The sequence below is a fragment of the Balearica regulorum genome, chromosome 13 (assembly GCF_011004875.1).
Source record: "Balearica regulorum gibbericeps isolate bBalReg1 chromosome 13, bBalReg1.pri, whole genome shotgun sequence".
Taxonomy (NCBI): Eukaryota; Metazoa; Chordata; class Aves; order Gruiformes; family Gruidae; genus Balearica; species Balearica regulorum.
This window is the reverse complement of record NC_046196.1, coordinates 11,592,132-11,614,440: the sequence shown is the minus strand read 5'-3', so window position 1 is coordinate 11,614,440 and position 22,309 is coordinate 11,592,132. Positions and strand designations below refer to the sequence as shown.

The 22,309-nt window shown below is 47.1% G+C and overlaps 1 protein-coding gene and 1 long non-coding RNA gene across 3 annotated transcripts; both read right to left on the bottom strand.

Annotated features, from left to right (window-relative positions):
* Positions 1-1,396: 1,396 nt before the first annotated feature.
* On the bottom strand, positions 1,397-4,607 carry CEBPA (CCAAT enhancer binding protein alpha). The gene has a single exon (XM_075765474.1). It carries the CDS (start codon positions 4,036-4,038, stop codon positions 3,061-3,063), a length of 978 nt encoding a protein of 325 aa, XP_075621589.1. The 5' UTR covers positions 4,039-4,607; the 3' UTR covers positions 1,397-3,060.
* Positions 4,608-6,248: 1,641 nt separating this feature from the next.
* Positions 6,249-22,203, bottom strand: LOC142603669 (uncharacterized). Of its 2 annotated transcripts, XR_012837557.1 has the most exons (6): positions 20,593-22,203; positions 16,100-16,160; positions 15,009-15,131; positions 10,632-10,718; positions 8,704-8,750; positions 6,249-7,548 (listed from the first exon to the last, which is right to left on the bottom strand). It is a non-coding gene; the product is annotated as an uncharacterized LOC142603669 (long non-coding RNA). The 2 variants fall into 2 exon arrangements; XR_012837556.1 differs by lacking the exon at positions 6,249-7,548 and having other exon boundaries at positions 8,286-8,750; positions 20,593-22,200.
* Positions 22,204-22,309: the final 106 nt, after the last annotated feature.

Here is a 22,309-nt window from a genome sequence, read left to right as displayed (position 1 = left end):
CTCCCCACGACATGGCGCACACAGGAACTGCCAAAGGCGACGGCACCCGGCGCAGCTTTTCCTCACGCGCCTGAGGCGCAGCCCCAGCCCAGCCCCGGGCCGGCCGCCGAGCCGACGGGCAGGCGGCGCTCTGGCCCGAAGCCCCGGCGGAGGGGGCCGGCTGTGGCGGCGGGAACGGGCGGCGACCGGGGAGCCCTGCTGACCTCCCCACACGACGCCCGGGCACCACGCCACAGGCCGGGCGTTACTTCACCTCAGGGCCGGCCGCCGCCGGGGGGCAGCTCCTTCCCGCCTCACGGCGCGGGGCCCTATCGCCGCCGGGCCTCGCGCCACCTCCCCTCCGCGCGCCGTCGGCCCCGGGGAGGGCGGGGCGGGGCGGATCCCCCGCGCGTGGGTGGCGGCTTAGTTCCGCGCAGCGCCCGGACCCGGCCGGGAGCAGCCGCTGTGCCCGCGGAGCGGCCCGGCTGGAACCGCGGCCGGTGCCTCTCCTCCCGCCCTTCTTCCCGGGTCCCGCGCTGTGCCCCCGCGGCCCGCCAACACCGCAGAGCCCCCGGGGCGGCGTCTCTGGGCCCGACCCGGCCGGGGCGAAACTCCCCGGGGGAGAGGAGGGGCCCGGGCCGCGGCCCGCCGGGAAGGGACGGGCAGCGGCGGCGCTGACGGGGGCGAGCGGGGCCCGGCCCTGCCCGCGGCCTCCTTTCGCAAGCCCCTGCCGTGTCCCGCGTGACAGCTCGTCCCCTGCGCCCCGCCGGGCACCCACAGCGTCCCCGAGACGGGGCCACGGCCGCGGCGGGCTGCCAGGCCGGACGGGCCCCGTGGCTGGGGCTGCCAGGCCGGACGGGCCCCGTGGCTGGGGCTGCCAGGCCGGACGGGCCCCGTGGCTGGGGCTGCCAGGCCGGACGGGCCCCGTGGCTGGGGCTGCCAGGCCGGACGGGCCCCGTGGCTGGGGCTGCCAGGCCGGACGGGCCCCGTGGCTGGGGCAGCCGGCGGCAGGCCTCGAGCCCGCGTGCCGACGGGCCGCGCGTCCTCGTCGCCGTGACGCCTCCCTCGTCCGTCCCGGCTGCCTGAAGCCCGTCCGGGAGCGGCAGCGGACCCGTCGCAGGCTGGAGGAGCCCCCGGCCCAGCCACGGCGCGGGTGGAAGGGTGAAGCGGAGGGTGACTCACAGGCACACATCTGACACCACAAGTATTTAGGAAATTGCCGCTCTCTTAAAGGCAACCGTGTATTTATTTCTCTGAGGCGAAAGCGAGGGAGTTGCGCTCCACGAAGGCGTTTCGGTCACCAGTCCTGGCAGGGAAGCGGGTGCTGGCGCAGAGCGGGATGCGCGGTCCGGAGGAAGAGGAGGGCTTTCACACCCCTGCTACACAAAAAGAACTGGAAACACGCAAAGGCGGATGATTATGGTGGAATATATACTGTTTATTTATGAACGTAACCAGGACTTCCAACAAACTTTATATGCAGTTCCCACCCCCCAAATTCAAAAAAACCCCACCAATGTGTGTGCATATACATACATGTATACATACCCATACACACACGCCACACACGCCACACACGCACATGGCACACGCACACGCACACCCCCAGCACTACGCTCCTGCTGTCACACTTTCAGACAGCTTCACATACTCCTCTCCCATTACGACTGTTTCAACTGGACGAATTCTTGTGCAGCTGCGACATGAGGAAGAAATGCTCTGCGTGGTGACCAGTGCTCCCTGGAAGGGGGCCTGGGTTTTTTTGTTTATTTTCTCTCACCCTGGGAGAAGCTCCAGAGTCCAAAGGTGCTGCGGCACCACGGACGAGCCTCCTCACCCCACCGCAGGTGTCCTGCAGCCCCATGGCCTCGTGCTCCCTCCCAGGCACCCCTGCCTTGGGTCTGGAGGCAGCGGCCAGCCCAGGACAACGTGAAGAAGGCAACACACACTCACACTCACCCACCCACCCAAATAATAAAATAACGTTGCAGCACAAGGGCATAGTCTCTGTCACCAGATAAGAAAGTCGTGTGATGGCAAAGATCTAAATAATGCAATAAAGTGTAGCAAGTATACACGGAAAGGCTTTCACATTACATGAGGCACAGCTTGGGCAGACAGAGACTTGGGAGAGGAGCTAAATGTCCTGGAATAAAGCAAAATACACTGAAAGTTCATAGTAAATACCCGCATCGATAGGTATTTATTCATTTGTGCTTCGCCACGTCGTGACATACAGTACAAGACACTGCTGCTCTTCCTTTTGATGGAGGGAGCTCACCACGCTCCCTCGTGAACTGCTGCTCCATCAGTCCTAGGCTGTCCATTGGTCCCGCAGCAGCAACAGCCCCTGCCCTGCTCTCAACCAAGGCAGGGGCCAAGGCTGGGCAGAGGCAGCCCAGCCAGGCTGGGACAGTCCTTGCAGCAGTCCGGCAGCTGCCCCACACCTCAGTGCTCCAAAGAGGCATCTGGCACTGCGCGTCTCAGCCTCAGCCCTCCTTGCCGGCATCCCTGCAGCTGCCCCTGCCTGCTGCACTGCAGGCCAGCTGGAGGGGGGGGGCCCTGGCCAGCACCCCAGACACCCCATCCCTCAAGCCTGCATGTCCATCACCCATTTTCCTCACACCCTGCCAGGCTGGGGGGGGGGGGGGGGATGACAACAAAAAGCCCCAGAGCTCCTACAGCCAGCTTTTAAGGCACATCTGGATTGCTATGTGTGCTTTATTACTATTATTATTATTATTATTGTTATTTACCCTGTGTAGACATGTGGGCTTTGAATTCTTCCTTCCCTTCGCCCTTCTGCTTATAAAACCCACCATGTTTTCAGCTTATTCGTGTATCATCCCTAAGGCACAAACCTTTTAATACTACAGCTGCCTGGCTTCTTGTATTGGTCGTTGTTAATAAAAAAAAACCACAAAACCAAACCAAAACCAAACCAAACAAAAAACCGAACCCACCCTCCCCCCCACCCCCGAAACGATTTGAGATCGCCGCGCTCCGGTATGTATAGTATCTATAGGTGAGCGAGGGCAGCCCGGCAGCGGGCGCGGCGGCCCCGCGAGTCCCGGCGCGGCGCTAGGCGCAGCTGCCCATGGCCTTCACCAGCGAGCTCTCGGGCAGCTGCCTGAAGATGCCCCGCAGAGTCTCCAGCTCCCGGGTGAGCTGCTCCACCCGTTTGCGCAGCCGCTCGTTGTCGGTGGTGAGCTCCAGCACCTTCTGCTGCGTCTCCACGTTGCGCTGCTTGGCCTTGTCCCGGCTCTTGCGCACCGCGATGTTGTTGCGCTCCCGGCGCACCCGGTACTCGTTGCTGTTCTTGTCCACTGTCTTTTTGGATTTGCTCCGGTGGTCCGCGGGCATCATCTTGAGGGCGCCGGCGGCGGGCAGGCCGCCGGGGGGGTGCGGGTGGTGCGGGTGGTGCGGGCTGGGCACGGGCGTGGGGGGCGGCGTGGGGTGCCCGGGCTGGAGGTGCATGGTGGTCTGGGCGCAGTGGGCGATCTGGTACTGCAGGTGGGACGGGTGCTGCTGCGGAGCGTGGTGGGGGTAGAGGGCCGACAGGGCCGCCGACTTGACCTCCTCCTCCTCGCGGGGCTCCTGCTTAATCACCAGCGGCCGCAAGCCGGGCGCGGCGATGCGCTCGTAGAGGGGGTCGAGCTTGCCGTCCATGTAGCCGGCCACACAGCCGAAGAGCGGCTGCTGGTGGTGCTGCTGCTGGTGTCCCGGCGCCGAGGCGGCGGCGCCGGCCCCGTGCATGTTGTGGAAGTCGAAATCCCCGGCCAGGATGGCCTTGTTTTTCTCCTGCTGCTTGCTGTGCTGGAAGAGGTCGGCCAGGAACTCGTCGTTGAAGGCGGCGGGGTCGATGTAGGCGCTGATGTCGATGGAGTTCTCGTTCTCGCAGATGTCGCCGAGCTCCGCGCCGCCCGCAGCAGGTGCCGCCGCCGAGGGAGCCTCTCTGTAGCTGTAGGCGTTGCCGGGCAGGGGAGTCTGGAGCTGGTGGTGCTGGCCGCTGCTCATCGGGGGCCGGGAATCGACCTCGTAGAAGTTGGCTTGCTCCATGAAGCACCTACAGTCTGCCGGGCATGGTGAAGGGCTCCTGCAATCCAGGTTTCGGACGGGGCGGCAGCAGCGGCGGCTCTGCCAAGTCCGCGGCACCCCGCGGCACCCCGGCGACGAACGGCACCGCGGCGCGGCGCGGCACGGCGCGGCGCGGCACGGCGCGGCGCGGCGCGGCACGGCACGGCACGGCGCTGCACGGCGGCTCCCGGAGCCCGTCCCCCGCCCCAGCCCGCCCCAAACCCACTCGTTGCCTGCCCTATTGCTAGTGGGTTGCTTCGGTCCTGCGTGCCGTATATATACACCCCCGCAGCAGGGCCGGGGACCGCCCACTAGTGTCCAACCTCCTGCTGGGAACCTTTGACCACCGCGCAACCGGGTCTTAGCGCCCCGGCAGGGCAGAGCTGCCTGCCCGCCCTCCCCCGGGACCCGCCACCGGGAGAGCGGCCCGCACGCCCCGGCCCCCTGCCGCCGCCGCCCCGAGCTCGGCAGGCGCAGGGCGCTGGGCTACGCCCGCCGAGGAGGCTTCTCGCTGATAAGCGGCCGGGGAAACGGCGCGGGGACTTTGCGCCTTCCCTGCCCGGGGCCGCTCGGCGCGGCAGAGCGGCCAAAGGCGGCTGGTACATTTCCATCTCCCGCTCCCACCCCTGCGCCGAACGCTCCGGCGCAGCGACTTCCCGGCCGCGCTACGGAGAAAGTCTCAAAGTTCACCATCACTCGCGCGTACTTGCAAATATTTGGCCAGTCGGTAATATTCGCCCCGCCGTGTTTGACTGCGGGACCCAAGGCGCTGCCTCACCGGCGATGGTTACCTGCCGGCAGCGCCCTGTCGCCGGGCGGGCTCGGAGCAGGCGAGCGGTGCGGGCTGCGCCGCATCCCACTGCGGCCCGGCTTCACCGGCGGGACCCGCGGGGCTCGCCCGGTCACAGCGGGACCCGCGGAGCCAGATCCCGAGCGGCGCTAGGACCCGTCCGGGGATGGCGCCCGGCGGGCAGGGGCGGAGACCTCGGGGGGCAGCGGAGGCTCCCCGGCTCCGCCGTGCTCGGCGGTAAGCGACCGGGGGCCGCTCTGCCTTCTTCTGCGCTTATTGCCGGTCCGTCAAGGCCGGAGGAACTGCCCTCCCGGGCCGGGACAAGCCCGAGCCAGGCCACCTGCGGACTGCCGGTCCCGGTGCCTCCCCGCGGCGGGAGCCCCGTGCGGTGCGCTCCCGGCACCGGCAGCCCCGCGGCTTTGGCCGTACGCAGGAAGGGTGGGATAAACGCGCGGGTCTGCCCCCGCACGAATCAAGCAGGTAAATTTAATTACAGATTCCCCAAAATGCACACACAGCAATCTCGACCCGTGTCGGGCGCGGACCGACTCCCGGCGTTTACCCGAGATAAACCCGGGCGCAGCCGGGCCCCGCTCCCCCCGGCGCACAGCGCGGCAGTAGCCAGGTAACCCTGGCGTGTGCCCGGCCCCGCGGAGGCAGGCTCCCTGGAGACGCTGTTTCCCTTCCCAGCCTGCGTTTCCTGGCGGCTTCGGAGAAGTCGATCGATGTTCCCGCACCGCGGGGCCGGAGAGAGGAGCTGCGTGTGTCGGCCACCGCGACTCCTCTCCCGGGGCAGCGGGGTAAGAGCCTACAGCAGCTCCTGTGTAAAGCACAGCCTTCCGAGGAGCTCCCGTTTCAAACTGCAGCTCGGGAGGGGTGAGGATGCACACAATATCCTCCTGCTGCGATCCCTCACAGTCTGCAGAGCAGATGTATCAGTCTGCCTTGCGTATCTCCCAAGCGCACCTTAAGAAACTCCACGGGCATTTAGAGCTGCTGGTCCAGAAGGTCCCTTTGAAACTGGCACAGAGAAAGGACGAGTCGAGGCCATCAGACCAGGTGCAGGCCTAAAATTGCTACAAGAAGGTTTGCAGAGATAACAATTCATAGAGGAGGCTGGAGAAAGAAAAAAAATTGCTGCAATTCTTAGCCTTGGATGTTCTAGTAAGCCAGAAACTTGTGTAAATTCCTTGCTCAGAAAGGGTTTTACAGATTCCTTGCAATTAAAAATAAGTGACAAAGTCTTAAACAGGAAACAAAATTACAATGTACCAAGAACCCATGTTGTTGTATCACACAATGCACCTGCAAACCTCTGTATCATGGGCAAAAGCAAGGCCAGTGGAGTCAGTTGGCTTTTGCACTCTAGTATCCTCTTAGGAGAATGGATTCTGTAATTACAGCAGGGAAACATATTAATTTACAGTACAGAATATACTTTTCACCTTTCACTATCAGCAGAAAAAAAATACCAATCTTAAATTCTTTTTATATACAGTGTTTTCTAAAGTTATACATGTTGGCTTCAGCGCAGCAGCAGTGCCGCGGAGGGGTGTTTCAGTGGTCCATGGGGAGCTGTACCACTGTCTAAACAACAAAAACACTAGTAAGAAGAACTCTGAACAAAGTCACGATACAGAGGAAAAGCCTCAAGTCTGTGACAGAAGCAAGTTTTGAATGCTTCAGAGCAAAAGTAAAATGTCCCTGACTGTATCCGACCGTCCAACTTCTGCTTGTTCCACTCAAGTGAACCCGTTCCCAGAAAAGGGACAAACCCAGAGCTGGACTTTTTGCCTGCTGGGATAAATATCATCTGGAATACTAGCTGGTGAGCAGTTTATACTCTGAGCTTTAGAAGAGCCTTATCCGACTCAGAAGTTGGCAAAACCAGGAATAGGCCATGGACGTTTAAAATAAAAGGTCAGTGCTGCATGAAACAGCAGAAGCATGTAACTAAGTTTGTCATTTAATAACAATACCTATGCCTCTGTAGTCTTAAAACGCTCTCACATTTTATAATAATTCTGAAATTAAGGCCTAACCACATATTAAAAGAGATTCAAAGGAAATCAGAAAGTTTAGTATCAGATTCCATTCCTAATTACTGTAATTAATGAACAAGTCCCCACAATTTAAGGACTGGTTTGCTCAGGTTTTTGTTTTTTTTTTTACATAGACCCCTTTTATCTAAGTTGAGAACTTTTAAATAATCTCTTTTTACATGAAAACATAAATTCCTGTTCAAATTGTTTTAATATGGTACAAAATGAAGTTCCCAGACTTAGACAAATAAGACAATTCTTCATCTTTTTATTGTCCCTCCTTCTTCGAAGGCAAATAAAATGTTTAGAAGCTGGTCATCCCTCAGACAAGCACAAATGCATATTTCCACATTCATATCAACAGTGACTGATACCAAATATTTCAAATCTAATGTCAAGAGAAAACTTTCATTCTCGTTGCTTGAGTTACATGTATTCGGGAGTTAATTTAACTAAAAGAGGAAGGATGTGTGCTGCATATTTTGGATCCCTGAAGCAGTGTGGCTGTCAACTCTTGAGGGTGCTATTCTTCCACCTCAAAGCAGATCTTGCTGTCTAGAAGCTAGGGGAGGACTGGAGAAGTGCTCCATGAGTCAAAACAGCACCAAAAGTCATTTGTACAAAGTCAGCTGTGCTGGTTTCTGCTAGTAGGGAAGAAAACTGAATAGAAAAACATAATCATGGAGGAATGTAAATATCTGCTTTATCTAAGTGAATTTTGTGACTGTTAAGAGTGTTTAATTGCACCGGAACACTGAAGTCTCTTAATTTCAACTGAACTTGGCTCCTGTGCTGTTCTCAGGCCTTTGACTTCCATGGGCTGCAAAATGGGTTAACTGGCTACAGGATCCAGGCTGGCTTTAACAGCCTGCCTGGGCAGTACAGTGCTCTGCTTTCTGATCTGACAGCTAGGAAGTATGTACAGAATATGGTATATGGCAGCCCTGTTAAGAATCAGAGTGCTATTACACATTTATTTTACTACCTTGTTAAACTAGAGTATTTCCTTGCTACTGACAATGCTCCAGAATGTCCTGTTTGCACACAAAACTTCTCGGGGTGAATGCCAGCACAGCCCAACCTTTCCTCTCTCCCACCTGCAGAAGAGGTGGGGGGAAAGGAGACAGATTTGGCTGGGGTAGGGATGGGCACTGTGGAGCAGACAGGACAGTACGGCTGTCCTAGGAGTGACAAGGGACATTATCCTCAGCTGGGCGTGTGCACCAGGGAGTAAGCAAGGATGATGCAGCAGTAGTTTCCTACGTGAATAAAGAGCTGGCAATCTACCATCTTATTTCTTGTGGTGTAATGAAACACAAACGTCTCCCCTCTCCTGTGTTTTCTGCCCCAGGGAGGGGAAACATGATACTACACATAAAAGCTGCCACACATGAAAGTTTTCAAAGGAAAGGGCTTTATGTGCCAAAGCCTTGGAGACCGGTAGATCAGTATGCAGCATAGTCAACCAGGACCTTCCCTTCAGCTGGGCCAGGCAGCTGGTGACTGATTACCAATTTTGATGTGCAGTTTGGTCCAATGACAGATGATTTAATTACTTATCATTACAGCTTTTCCCCTTTGGAGAAACACTGTTTACAACTCCAAGGTGAACCAACTCAAATCCATGCTATCTTCCTCATCCCTTTTCATATTGTTCCCCTTGTCTTCAGGGTCTCTATGACCATGTCCTCAACCCTTGCTGTCCTTGCGCTCTACTGACTTCTGGCTCCAATCCTGAGAGCTCAGTCCTTTGCAATTACCAAGCTAGCTGACTGGGAGCATCTTTTCACTTCCATTTGCCTGATTATTGCTCACCTCCATTGAAATGATCCTCATAACCCAATCTGTTTCCAACTCGTCACCTGTAATATGTACAATCAGTCTGTGAAGTTGTAAGTGGTTTATCTGCCATTACATACATAGTTGCTTTTTTATAGTTAGGACCATATTTCACTGACCATATTCATGGTGCCCAGAATATTGCAAATGCTTTTCAGATACCGGATTAAGTTCTGTTCCAAAGAACATAAATTTTAAATACCAAAAAAAAAAAAAAAAAAAAAAAAAGTGATAGTATTGCTCCTCACCTCTCATCGTATTGTTTTCTTCTGCAGTATTAGGGCATCACCTTTGTCTCAAGACTTCCCCAAATCATGTTTACAGTTCTCCTACTGGTATGCATGTTATCCCTTTGCTCAATATTTGGCCTATCCACAAATCGTCCATTCTCTAGTCTTTTACCTCAGACTAAACAATAACCTCCCTTCTTTCACACCTGAATTTACTTTCCAATCTTCTGTCTACCTTATAAACTTCAGTGGTTTCTCTCACCATGAATAGCTCACGATCTTTAATTCATTCATGCTTACATCTCCCTGGGAGGTAGAACAGTGTTGTTACTCTCTATTTCACAGCTAGAGAGCTGTGAGATGGAATGACTTGCCAAGACCACACAAGAAATAAGTAGCAAAGCTGAGAATTTAATCTCTCCTATGTCCCTAAGCTAATATCACAACCAATGAGCATGCAAATGTTTGACTACTGCTTCTCTACAAACGAAACATTTTCTTTTTCATTGACAGTTTTAATTTTTTTTAATGAAAAAGTTAAATTAACTTTTATCTTGAAATACATTTATTTCTGAAGTGAACTGTCAAGAAAATGTCATTATTTTCTTTTTGATTATTGCAATTGTATCCTTAAGGGAGCATATAGGAAATACAGCTTATTTTTTTTCTAGACTCTACCGCTAGTCTATTGAATTGAACACTCTTGTTGATCTGAGTAGGTGCAGCCCCTTAGTTGGTATAGAAATTAAGCAGCAGAATAGTAATAGGGTAGTTATGATACTCCAAACTCAGTTCCCAACTCTGCTTTTAAGGGCAGAGTGTTCCCAAAATACTCTCTGAAGATTATAACTCTTAGAATATGGCTGGTTACTTCTCATGACATCATCCAAGATGTAATCCAAAAATGGAGATTTAACTTACTTGTAAATCCAGAAAACTTGAACATAGTTTGTATCTGTGCTTGCACACAGGTGACACCAACTTCAGGCATTTAATTTAGATGCTCTCAAAGTGCCTACATGAGCTATGCAGGGAACTTGGGCCCACAAATCTCAATGTCCTGAACGGCACCTAAAACTAGATACTAAAATAACAGGGTCTCGATATTCTTGTCATGCATAAAGTCAGCTGGACTGCACACTTCGGCTAGCATCACTATTTAACAAAATCCTGCTAGTTAGAGCAATAGCATCTCCTCACTTGTATGAGTAATTCACTCTGATACCCAAAGCATATTATGATTATCCAGTCCTAAAGATACTCATTTGCCTTACTAACTAAAATAGCAGCTCAGGCTAAGCACGTGTATTGGTAACTGTTCCAGAGCACACTTGTGTGAACGCTGCAGTGTAACACTGAATCACACAAGAAGAAGATACCCTTGTTTGTCTATTATACACGTGTTCTGACTTTGCATTAATCCTTTGGAAATATTAATGTAGTCATCCTGTAATATTATTCACACCTGTTCTTTTAATGCAAAAGGTAGTTTACTGGGGTAAGCATAACTTCAGCAATGTGTAAGGAGACCATGTATAGTCAATCCCAAATCATCTGGTTTTCAGAAGGTAGATTTACAAAAATGGGCTAAAACATTTTGAGAAGGCTACTTAAGTAATGAGGAACCTGGCCACTGACTGAAGATGTTACTTTTGCTGACCTCAAAAGACTTACAAAAAGAAGATGGTACAGCATGGCTCAGGCTTCACCACTCTTTCTAAGTGGTTCTTGTTTGCACTGTGGACATTATTCTGGGAGTATCTGCAAAAATAAAATAAAAATATTTATATTGTGGAAATACAAAATATGTAAGGCACTTTCCAGAACTATAGAAAAAGACCCTTTGCTACACAAAGAATTTACAATCAGAAAAATAAAGTATGAAAAGTGAAAGAGATGGGACTGGAAAGGAAGAGGAAGACCAGCTTATAAAAATAGAGTCCTGCCATTTTTTCTTATGTACTTTAGTACGTGACACATCCTGTCACAAAACTTAGTTCCTGAAATTGACTAAGTTCTATGTTTTCATCCTTTCTAAATTAACTTTACTCCCCTTTAAGAGAGATTGTTACAAGGATCAAAATTAACTAAAGAGTAAAATGTGGTAAAAAGTTACATTCTGTATTATAGTATGGATATGAAAGCCTCAGGCTGTCATTCCACAGGTGAACACATTGCTGAATCCATGGCAGGCTTCAGCGGGATGAGAACTGCATGAGGCCTCTCGAGGAACTCAAGGATCTGGTGGGCTTTTTACACTTCTCCTACATTGAACCTATTGTGTGATTCCAAGTCAGACAATGGGATAGCCTCACTACCCAGTAGCTCATAGTTTTTGATTCCCAGCCTGCAAATATTCGATGCTCAAAGTATCAATGGAATTAAGGACTAAGACCTGGAAATACGAAGATAATACACCTTTGGTGCAACCCTTCTTTTATTGATGTCATAAAGCGTTTGACTTTGTGACAGTGGCAGAAAGGTTTGGGGCCACACTTGACTCATATTTTAAAATGTCACGTTTTATAAGTACTGACTCTATACTAATAGAAAGCACTTTTACTGCTCGGTGTGGATGCCATCGTGTATCTGAAAATTTGACCTCTCTGTTGAGCTAAACTCAGCTTTCTCTAATTATCCCACTGCCAGCCCAGGGATTACTGGCATGAGTAATCTAAGCAGGAGTTGGCCTACTAAATGAAAAATGTCAAAGGCAGTGAGAAGGAAGGTAGTCACAAGGAAGCTCTGCAAAGTTCTTAGAGTCACTTGGTGACATCACCAATGAATCCAAACCATGATCAAAGCAACCATCAGCACTGGGGAACAACAGATGCACAGAGGAAGGAAGCAAGTCAGAGGCAATCTCGGCTTGAAAATGATTGCAGTTTTATTATCAGTTTCAAGCTAATAATAGCGATACTTCTGGCATCAGAATTTCCCTGACTCTCCTAAGAATAACCACTGCACAAAGCTAAGACTTAAGAGACAGCTTACACTAACCAGCTGGCATACAGTGCTGAAGTTCCCTCTGCAGCACGTTGGCCCTGCCACAGAGTGAGTTCACAAGACTGACCATGCAGCAGGTGGATGGGGCAACACTGGCTCTCCTGCAACCACTGGCGGGTGACGTGATGATAGCCCCTTCACTCCTGCAGGGACTCCAAAGGTCACTGGAAAACACCCAGCGAAAAGGACCTGGCACTCTGCCTGCTGAGGTAACACCTATTCTGCCTTCTAAGCCTTCATAGAAAGAGAGGTTGCACACGCTAACATTCAGCATGCAGTCATGTTCATACAAATAAGACATTACTCACCACTGCACACAGGTCCACAAGACCTTTGCTTTACATTTTTCTGGTTCAAACGAATCTGATGCTTTAGGTACAAGTCTTTATCTAAGTGCCATAAGAGTTAATCACAAACCAGGTGAGTCTAATGATCAGTAGGTTTTTCCTGAAAGGATCGCAGTCCCATAAAAATCTAGAAACTAAAGTTGGGGTGTTAAAAGGACATTTCAAAGTTTCAGAGGAAAACAGGACTAGCTACCTCAAATTACGATGCTTGGAACAAAACATGCCTTCTGCTTAGTTTTTAGAGGCAGCTGACAGCTGAGCTACTGAGTGCTTTAAATAAATATTATCAGAATTCATATAAATAAAACCAGAAGGCTGCTTTTGATGGATGCCATCTTCTTTTTCATTCATTTTATGGGAGCACAAAAATTGTATCTTGTTTGCAGTAATATTTCAAAAAGTAAAAAGCCAATGACAGTGCTAGTTTGTTTGCAAGATGATTTTGTACCAAATTCACATAAAACAATGCTGAAAAGGCACTCCCCTTCAACTAGGAGGTAGCAACAATGTCATGTGACTTACATGGCCATCTAGTTAATAGCGGAGCTAAGTATAATCAAAGCTAACCATTCAGCAAGAGCCCAGGGCTGAGAGGCTTCTAATTCCATACAAAAAGTCCTTGCAAACTACTTGTGTTTCTAAGTGAAAAATGGACCAGCTATGCAATTGGGTTCCCATACTGCAAAAGTGTCAACTTTTTTTTTCCTTCTACTGCTGTAATTAAAGATAGGAAATGGGAATAAATTTTTGGAGTTGCTCTGAATAATTCTTTCAGGCCTAAACAATTAAGTTAGATGTTAGTTTTATGCAAATTACCAGGTAATATATTAATATCAGCATAAATCCTGCATTCTTTATCAAACCCCAACATTCTATTAATGGGGAATATGAGCAGTACAAACTGCTTACATGTATGACATAAACTTGGTAAATATAAAGTGAAATTTAACATGGCAAAAAGAAAAATAATTCTTATATTCTTTAAAAACAAGAAAAATTCCAGATTTGTAATTACATGAGTTGCACAGTTCTGAAAAGAATTCATGCAACTTATTTCAGTCTTGGATGCTACAGTACGGGATTTTATTTTACTAAAATGTATAATTTTAAAAGGAAGATGATTTAAAAACCTGCATGCCACAGAACCCATAGCATGGGGAGGATGAATCCTTTTAAATACCACGTAGGAAAGGATCCATGCTTGTTGTCTGCAGTCTGACACTCAGCTGCCAAAAGGGGACAGAAAAGTATAACTCTGCACAGAACCCTCTTGCTCCCTGTCAGAGAAACACTTGCTGACAGTTACCACAGCCAACGCAGGTGGTATTTAGGTCGGATAAGACAGTACAGTTGATAAAGGATCAGTATTTCCCATAAAAAAGGGGCTATTCCATGCCAGCATGAATGTTCTTGGACCTTTTAGTAGACGGAAGCATTTATATAACTAAGTGCAGAGCTTATGGATCATTTACATTTAACTTAAGTCATCAAGAAATCATTTGCATCTATGCAAATAGGTCTAGACTCTTCACCACATAGGAATGACTTTCTCCTTTATCAATAAACTGAACTAAATGTAAGTCACCCAGCTCAGCATCTCGCTAATAAAAGTTTTAGTCTCCCATTTCCTTCTCTTTTATGGAAGTGCAAGACACTGTGGGTCTCCTAAGTATAGCTGCCCCTTGTATGTAGCTGTGCAAGCTCAGCTGCTGATTCCACTGGATATGCAAAAATTGGTGCATGGATTTTATGGAAGACAATTAAACCCTAAGTATCTGTGTCCCTATTATGAGAAAAGGCTAAATGTTCAAACTGTGGGAAATGCTGCAGGTAGAGCTCAGATCTTCTGACATACGAACTGCAAACTCGGTCTTCAGGAAGCCAGACTTTGCCCCAGTGTCACTTGCCTATTTGTTTCACCAGGCTCAGAGCTATTCAGTGAAATGTCCCTTGCAGCACTGAAATACTTCCAAGTCCTTGGATCTACATATTTGGTCAGGGCTAAAAAAAATCCATCTGGTAGTAGAGTATCGGAACATGTGCCATATCAAATTTTAAGCCTACTGAAAATCTTTCCAGAAATCTATTTAAGAACACTCAGAAAGAAAGTGAAAGCATGCATGCTCTTCAGTCTTCCTATAGCTCAGCCACCAATGCTGCTATAGCATGAAGTACCTGAGAGCTGTCTGTGAACTCTCACTAAACTTATGGCCACAGGTAGTGTGCCTTCAGATGATGAAAGCCAAAGACATACAGACTGTTTCAGAATATGCTGCAGTATTCTTTCCTGATGCCATACACTAGCGTGCAATAAACGTCCCTACATTAAGACAGTGTTCACACAAATGAAATATTTTGTTATAAACTTTTTCTGCTTAAGGCATTGGCATTTGTGCCCAAGGCTTTCCAGTTATTTAAGGCACCAGTGTAGCACAACATCCCACATTTGCTTGTTAGCAGTAAAGTAGTCTCTCATAGATGGAGTTCTCTGGGACTGGCTGCCTATGTGCACACTCCTGCTAGGAGTACACGTACACCTGTGTGTACTCATCCTGTCTTCATTTTGTTCATTGGAAGGAAAAGACTGGCACGTGTGCTACGCTCCTCAGTTTTGTCCACCTGCTGAGTCCTTTAATGTCAAAGGGCTTTACACAAGAGGAAAAAGCATGGGAGGTGAAGGTACACATAAACAACGTACCTCGAAGAATTTCATTTCCTGGTAAGCAAAGTCCTTTTCTCCAACTGCCAAACCACATTTCCAGCGGGACTGCGGGTGACTTCAAAGCAACGCCTGTACTCCCTAGAGGAGGGCCTCAAAAACCTGGACAAACGATTGTGACTTTTACCACATTCGTTGTGTGCTTTGAAGGTTTCTACAATTGTGTACGACTCGGTAAAGTCCTCTCTGGAATGTGTATATTCAGCAAATATTGGGTATGCAGAGAAACAGTCTTCAGGGAAGCCGCCGTGCTTCAGCAGAGTAAGCCGCAGTCTCTGCCAAGCAGCTGCTGGCATTATATTGACTGCCAGTGCACATGCACCACTGGGAGTCTATGAGAGCACGTTCAGTATGTTTTGAAGTGTTCTCTGTTCCCATCCACTTTTCCATTGCACATTACTCTTTCTTGTCCCACATTTCGCAGACATGCTGTTCCCCTCTAAGTCACCAACACCAACTTTGTTGCAATATTGCTGATCCTGAATTCTTTCCTCAGGGAAAATTCCTGATGATTTCAGTTGGTGTCTTAATTGTGTAATAACTTCTGACCAAATAAATCGTGCCCGATGCAGGAAAACCCCACACGATGGCTAAACAACTCAGAACAAGGAGAGTTTCCTCTGTACAGAGATTTGCTGAGTTGGTTTTTAAGGCCAGTGAAATGCAGAAACGTGACCTCAGAGGACATGCTAGTGATGGAGGGGAGCATAAAGCTTCTCCTGACTATCAGAGGGAAATCTGATCTACTTACTGCTGAGCGGAGAGAAAATCAGATGAGCCCTTCTCCAGTGACACTGTCGTCCCTGGGGCATGCTACCAAAGTGTTTTTTTCTACAAATTTGGCTGCAGTGTTTATATTCAATAGAAACCCAACACTAGATTGTGTCTGGTAAATTCACTGTAACAGAGATACTCAGCCTGCAAGTGTAAGTATAATTGCTTTGTTCTTCTGGGAGTCTATAGTATGTTAGAAGGTATGCAGAGCCAAAGAGCAGAGAGCTGAGCCCTAATGTTTCTTTGGAATTTGCTTCCATTTCAGGAGGCAGAAAAAGAAAAAACAGTTAGCTCACCAAAGGCAGAGAATCAACTTTCTGGAAGGAGGATGGCACTGTTGATGTAAGTACTTCTGTTCTGTTGGCGACAAGAGATACGCTTTACTTGCCTGACGAAAGTATCGCTGATTATTTAGCACAAAATTCTCCTAGATGTTAGTAGCAGGAGGTCAGTGACAGACACGCTCTAACTGCCAATGCGGGTTCTTAAATTGTCCTCCCATGTATTTTGTATGATCCAGGCATAACTCATTTTCTATTCACATACATGAACAGAAGTGAGGCAGAATAAACAATTAGGTAGACTATCCCCTGCCAGGTGACAAGCTCTCAGTTTCTTTCTTTTCAAGTGGCTGTTCATTGAGCTTTTTATAGTATTTCAGAGAGCATATAAGTTGCAGGGAATAATAAAGCTATTGATAAGAAAGAAGTTTGCGTCCTCATTCTCCCAACACCATGAGACTGAAGAAGAAACAGAGCTATGCCTCTCCAATTTAATTGCTTTTTTGGAAGAGTATTTATTTTAAGCTTCTGTTCTGAAGAACCATTTTGAAGTCTGGACAAAATTCATCCCTAAAAATATTTACTCTTCTTGATATTATATGAATAAGGTAAAGTTCTTCACTAGAGTATACTCCGTGACAAATAATGCCCTAGTAATTATGGGTGGGGATTTTCATGCGGTGACTGATGATGCCTTGGAAAAGAGCCATGGAACTGCACATTCAGAAGCTAAGCTATCTAAATCCTTGCAGACCTCATTTATGCTTTTGGGAATATAGGACAGGTGTGGCAGTTACTAAACCTGGATACTTGAGAATTCACCTCTTATTCCCAGGTGTGGGCCATTAATTCTCGCTCAGACTTGTTCAGTCCTAACAAGTCTCTTTTGAACCAGATTTTATATGTGCACATATACACACACAATACATAGCATTTTCCTTTCAATCCATTTATCTACTTTGGTTTTATTCATCTTTAGCTATGAAGCCTCACCTTACCTAACATTTTACATACACATGGCAGCAAATCCCCATATTGATCAGTGACAGTCTACAAATCCCTGTCACATTCTGTAGATACCGGAAAACTCGCAGTTTGCATTGTTTAGTATAATTACTGAAGAAGTTCAGGAAAAACTCAAGCCAAGCCCTGGTGAAATTCACAACAATGGCTATACCAATTTTAATTGGATCACTAGACATCAGAGCAAACCCAGGGAACACCCAAACAAAAACATAGGTTGATAAAAAATGTAAAATCCTGTAAAAAAATGTAAAGGAACGTGGCGCTCCTACTTTTTGTTAGATGCTCTTCCAAAATTTGAACACTTTGGAGTAACGTGACCCACCCAGAGCCTCCTCCCAGACCAGGCATTCTTCAGGGACACACTTGATATTTTCAAACTCAAATACCTACAAGAAAGCTTCTAATTCCATAACCTGATATTTCTATAGAAGGTCACAGATAGTAACCCCAGCTGCTTCGCTCACTTTGAAGGGACTTGTGGCTACTGAACACTAGTGAATATTGGGTCATCCTTATTTACTTAAAATACATTGGTCATCTTCTAAGCAATCCTCTGGAATACTGTGAAGAAAGGAGGCAATATAGTTATGTGTAGAAAAAGCATAGAGTTTTGTGACAGTATTTTTATGTGCAGAGAATCATCATAAGACAAGTGATTACTTGGGGTAATGAGATGGCCTTCTATCAAATCCCTCAAGAGGCCACTGCTGTAGTGGTATGCTTTTCAGATCAAAGTCCCATCTTGTGAAATGAAACATTGGTATTGGAGAACCTGAGCTGGTTTGGCTTGAAGCAAAATTCCTGACACATGAGGGATAAGAGTTTCACTAAAAAAATAAATTTATCATCAACAAGTATTTTGTAGCTATCAAAGAGAAGCCTCTGATATGTGACTGTTAAAGAACCCAACCTACTAACAAAAAAGTAAAACTTTCAAAACTGGGCACACCTTTACCTATGCAGCTGGCTAATTCTAAAAGCGCTAGCTAAAATTTTCTGATTAAAAAGTTTAACTTGATAATGGCATGAATCAAAAATACGGCAATTAAGGAATTAAATCTTAGGCCAAACTAGTGAAGATTCTGCCTAGATGAAACTAGTCCATCAGCCTGATTTATTTTGCTATCACCCAATAGCCTGCTGAAGGTGTGGGGGAGGGAACAGCTTTTTTTTTTTTTTTTTTGTCCTCCTCCATTTGAGAAACATTCCCTTTATTCTGCCCATGTAATTGAGTTAATCTCTTTTCAGAAACCAGGATGAATAACTCTAGATATCTGGATAACTTTAATATTTTGATAACTGCAAATAAAGGAAGTAGTAGTGGAAGATGCAGAACTAGAAACTGGAAATACTTAGTTGCAGGACTTATTAGCTGCATAGAGAGAAAGAACAAAGGCATTGGATTTTTCCTGTAAATGAACTCCAGGCAGTGTTACAATAAAATGGATGTTTGCTATTAGAACAGAATGGCTCCTTTCTTTACTTCGTATTTTCTAGAACAAAAGCGCTGTAACTTTCCAAGGCTATAGTGAGTCAGTGCTAGAATTAGAAGTACAATTTTGAAATAGCAGTCACCACTAAGCAATGTTTCCTCTGCTTTCTCTTCACCTATTCAAAAAGGCTACCTCTGACAAATTATCTATTAATAGACAAGTTTCTATAATTTAAATTATTAAATTGGATTGAAAAACACTTAGAAATTCTGTGTTTAACAAGTGTAAGCTTTTTCAAACAGAGATGATTTTTCTGATTTTTTTTTTCTTCTTAATATAGCCAGATTCCTGATAAATGAAACTCAGCAATTCTTCTGCTTTCTGAACATTTTATAACTTCAGCTCTGCAAAATTCAGATTTCTAACAGTAGGATTTTGGTCTTGGTGTGGGTGAGTCCGAAATGCAAAAAGTAATTCTTCTAATACCAAAATGCAAGGGCTATTAAGAGAAGGGAGGTTTGCAATAATAAGATTAGGGAAAAAACCTCTATTACAGACTTTGTATTTCTGAGATATTCCTGAATGAATGTCATCTGCTTGGTGATAAGGAATAAGGAATACAATCATATTCAGACAGTCTTTCTATCCAGTTTTAAACAAATATAGGTTGAGAGAATAGGGATAGTAGTTATCAAGCAAAGCTTCATTTGGTTATAATTCAGTGCATTTGCCCTCAAATACATTAACACACTGTACATCACAGCTTGGAATGGTGTGTTTTTACCACAGGGGCCTATTTATTTCCACTTGTAAAGTATATACACAAATACATTTATTTTCCTCTCTTCTAAATCACTGGAAAGGAAATGACTGCTCATCTAGAGAGTTCAAAGGCATGGATGTTAGACCAGAGGGAAAAACTACACAGTAGCGTTATGTGTGAAAAGTAAACCTTTAACAGAAATGTGCAAGTCTGGAGTGAAAAAATCCAGTGAAGGCTTATCCATGAGGGAAATAGAGGCAAAGAACTGAATGCTTACAGAAAAACATATTTTTTAAAGTGTAGGTTGTTTGTAGTCCAGGGTGTTTGTATGGGTTTTATTTTAGGACAAAGAAATAATTGCCCATGAAGACAGAGGTAACACGTATAAAGACTGGAATCAGACACAACAGAAATGATTCTAACAGTGACAAAATAATTTTCACACTGTAAGTGGAAGGCTGCAGAGAACTTCTTGAGTACTTTTGTAAGTGTTAAGGGAACATACCAAATGGGTAATAAACAGGGACATTTACCCCAATGGGCTCCTGTCCCCTTTATGCCTTCTTCATCCATTTCCCACAGTTTCTATTTCCTCAATAGCCTTTCTGCCTGTGATTTGCTATAGATTACTTGAAGAAGCTGAATAACTGTAATTTTTTTCAATGACTAAAATCTTTTAAGAATCATGAGACTGGATTATGCATGTGAAAATGAGATACTATTACAATATTATCTATAGTCGTATAGGTAGACTGTTGCTATAGGAACACATCCAGAATCAGAGTGAAAAGGACTCCATCCCAGCAGGGACCAGCCTCCTTGCAACTCCAGAGCTACTGCACAGCTCTGCACAGCTCACATAACTTGTAAATAAGTAGTTAAGGTGTGTATTTCAATGCGACATCTCAAGAACAGTTGCCCATATAATTTCTGTGATTACTTTTTAGATCGCTTCCATCATGTTCTATTTTTACTGTAATGCTGTGGGAAAAAAAAAAAAAATCCTGCAAATGCTAAAGTACACTGTGTGATGGTTTTCCTGTAATAGGATACAATGCTAACCAAGCATTGGAGCACCTTACGAACATGGAATTATGTATAGGCTTTAATGTTTAAAATAATCTGACTCTATGAGAATAAGTTGGTCTACATTTTATTTTCTTCAACTTACTTTGATGGGGATTAATGAATGAATGGTCATAAAGTGCTCTAAAATCCTAGGAAAGCACCCTAAGAGCACACACTTACTTAACTATTGTGAGCAGGGGATAATGTTTAATGCTTACCTGGAATTTTGCTCTAGCTATAGATGGATGAGTCATTGTCACAGAAAACGTAACAGTTTCAACTGAGAAACAGAAAAACATTAGCGATGTTAAAGCAAATACTTGATGACTGACAAGGAAACAGTATCTTCATGGTAATGAGCTGAGTAAAACTGTTTGCCCAGACTAATCCTCAGAATTCTTGTGCAAATGTGGTTTATTTTCCACAGAGCTTTACAAAAACAACACCCTCCTCCCAACATCAGCCAGCCATAAAAATGGCAAATACAAATAATTATATCTACATTACTGAGCTCTGTAACTGTGTTTACAAATCTGATTCTTGTCACTTCTTGTGCAGACATAAAACATTTCCCAAGCAGGTCTATGTACTAATAAACTGGAGTAACATTGGCACTTTTTCTCTTTGCATTTAAATAAAAACCTACTTTCCCCATACTACTGTTTTCACTGCCTGCACACCTAAACTTGTTCAAAACTTGCTTACTCTATAAACAGATGATATTCAAAGTGCCCAATGCAAATACGTGCACCTATATGTTGAAGTATTTCCCATTTGAAGAGCTATAAACACATCCTGCGTACATACAGCTTAAGAGATGCGAGCATACGTATTTTTTATACTGCGCTTGTTTAGGCAGAACTAAAGTGATGTGAACCAAAGTTTCTGGAAAATATTAAGGGCCAAAAAAATTCTTCTCTACAAAAAGTGAAATATTTCATACTAACAAACATATACCAGTGAATTGGTGCATAATCTTCCTATGACATTTCACTCTATTTTCTAGATATTTCCTAATCTACCAGGGTTTAGCCTTTAAAAAAATACACTTGAGAAGGAAAATTAACTAACAATTATGAAATTTAGGAATTTGCCATAATTTCTGCTGTCAAGAGAAAAGTTAAAATTGTTACTTGATGTCTTTGGTATTCCTTCCACCGTATCTGACATCCTACAGCAGCAAACCACACAGCAGCTAGATCGAGATGGAAACACACTGCCAGGTGTTAATTTACAGCCCGGGAACAATTAAGAGATGCCAATCAGTACAGAAACAGCACGATCTGCTCTGATGCTGGCGGGGCGCTGGCCAGGTTCGTGCCAGCTTCCCTCAGGAAACCACCAGCCTGGCCCCGGCCGGCGGCAGCGGCCTAGGGCGGGAACGAGACCACCTTCTCCCTCACGCGTGGGCCGGGGATGAGCTCCCCGCGCTGCCTGTGAAGGGAAGTTTTCGGGGAAGCACCGGTTCAGGTTCTCCCCCGCAGGCTGAGGGCAGAAGGGAGGCGTGGGGCCCATCTGGAGGTGGCACCAGGCTCCTCGGCCCGAAGGGCAGGGGACGGCCGCCTGGCTCCCCACAGGCCGCGGGGGACACGGCCGCCTCGCTCCCCTTCCCACCAACCCCCGCTGGAGAGGGAAGATGGCGCCCGCAGTCGGGCCGGGGCGCAGCCAGCCGCTCCGGAGACACGCGTGGCCGTGCAGCGCGTTTCCCTCCACCCCGGCTGCAGCAGCACAGGAGCACAAACCCCGGGGGCGGCTGGGACACCCCTCTGGACTCCCGACGCGGCGGGGCGGAGCTAGCGCCGCCCCGCGCGGAAAAGGCACAGCCCCACGGGACGCACACCGTCCTCACGGGGAAAAAAACCCCCACGCACAACCGACACCACAACACGGCCTCGCCCTTTAAGAGTGCCGGCAGCCTCATTGGCCGCACGGGCT